The 1,855-nt window shown below is 45.5% G+C and overlaps 1 protein-coding gene across 1 annotated transcript; it reads right to left on the reverse strand.

The window, feature by feature from the left end:
• Positions 1 to 268: 268 nt before the first annotated feature.
• Positions 269 to 1,558, reverse strand: LOC126381414 (uncharacterized; the record flags this gene model as incomplete). Its single annotated transcript, XM_050030889.1, is given in 2 exon segments — positions 269 to 856; positions 1,389 to 1,558. Coding segments are annotated over 2 exon segments (270 nt in total), but the record flags the coding sequence as incomplete, so codon positions are not given.
• Between the last annotated feature and the right edge of the window lie 297 nt (positions 1,559 to 1,855).

The following is a 1,855-nucleotide window of genomic DNA, read 5'->3' on the forward strand; positions in this document are numbered from 1 at the left end:
TCCGGGAGGAGGTGGCATTCCACCAGACTTGGAGGGTCCTCTTCAGGCTTTGAATCGAAGCCAGGGGGAGTCTTCTGGTGCACAGAGAACAATGAAACGTCATGCGGAGACGGAAATAACTAATCCCAACCCCAAGAAAAATATAACCCCGGCCGCTTCTGTGCAGGATGTATTTACTGTGCCAGAATTCGCAGGCGAAAAACTGAAGTACTCAGATTCTGACCAAGGCCCCTTTTCTGTACATGTCTCACGTTTAGAAAGTGATCCGTCAGCGGGTCTCACCCTAAGAGTGCTAAAACTTGCCCAACTCTTGTTCCAACATAAAATACCTGGCATAGTTAACGGAGGTGTTACATCCGTAGGACGCAACCGGATTTCTGTGGAGTTTTCCTCCTCTTCTGCTGCCAACAACTTTGTAGCAAACCCATTCCTTGAAGAGAACAAGTTATGTGCATCAATCCCTCAGTTCCAGGTTTCAAGAATGGGGGTTGTTAGAAACATTCCCGTTGACTGGTCTCTGGAGGAACTTGTTGCGGGCCTCCAATACCCCACCAATTGCGGACAGGTAATAAAAGCTAGACGACTAAATTCCAAAAAAAATATCGATCGAACTACTACTTGGATCCCCTCCACCACTGTGGTCCTGACCTTCTTGGGTCAGACATTGCCCAATAAGGTATACTGTTTTTATTCGTCTCTTCCTGTCGATATTTACCAGCTTCCTACCATCCAGTGCAGAGGCTGCTGCCGGTTTGGTCACATTAAGGCGCAATGTAGGTCTAAACCCCGTTGCTACAAATGTGCTCAGCCTCATTTAGGTGAGAGCTGTAACACTCCTGACGACCTAGTTTCATGCCTACTTTGCAATGGCAATCACAGAGCTACAGATTCGAGGTGCCCTGAACACTCCAGACAAAAGACCATCAAGATAGTTATGTCCGAGGAAAATATTTCCTATGCAGAAGCCTCCGTCCGTTTCCCCACGGTTAAAAGATCTTTCGCGGATGTTCTCTCCCAACCGGCCCCATGCTATTCCCAACCTACTTTCTCTCCTCCTTCGCCAGGTTATCCATCCGCATCCCAACCTAGTACTTCTTATCGGAAAACTGTATTTCGTGAACGACGCCCAGCCCCAGAATTGAGCAGACCATATGATAATCAGGCTCATTCTAACATCACCAGGTCCCCCAAATCCTCACAACCCAACGGTTGTGCCTTCCAAGCTCCCTCTGAGTCCACCCCTTTTCTGACTCCCAATGATAACCTCATTGAACTGTTAATCTGTTCCCTAATTAATGTTATATCTAAATTCTTAGATTCCTTACCGAACAATGTCATGTTGCTACTGAAACAATTCTTCTCTAAAATACTCATCAATAATGGCGGGTCAATGTCTCCTACAATGGAACTGTAAGAGCATTAGATCCAAAAAGTCTGAATTAATCTCCTTAATCAATAAGCACAAGCCTGTCGTCTGTGCCATCTCTGAGACTTGGCTGAGGCCGGGTTCCATTTTCAGGTTCCCTGGTTTCTCCTGTCTTCGGGATGACAGGGATGATGGTTATGCTGGCTCGGCCATCCTTGTCAATAAAAAATGCACATTCTCCCAAATCCCCATCCCCCCGCATGATCGCGACCTTCACGTGGTAGCAATTAAGATTTTTAACTACACAATTGTCTCTGTTTATCTACCACATCCCAAGTCCTCTCAAATTATAGAATTAAAAGATATTCTTTCTTCTCTTTCTGGGCCATTTATAATTCTTGGTGACTTCAATGTTCACCACACTTTCTGGGGATCTTATAAATGTGACCATTTGGCTCCTCACTTATTTGATCTCCTGGACGATATCAA

The sequence above is a fragment of the Pectinophora gossypiella genome, unplaced genomic scaffold (genome assembly GCF_024362695.1).
Source record: "Pectinophora gossypiella unplaced genomic scaffold, ilPecGoss1.1 Pgos_50, whole genome shotgun sequence".
In the NCBI taxonomy this organism is placed as follows: domain Eukaryota; kingdom Metazoa; phylum Arthropoda; class Insecta; order Lepidoptera; family Gelechiidae; genus Pectinophora; species Pectinophora gossypiella.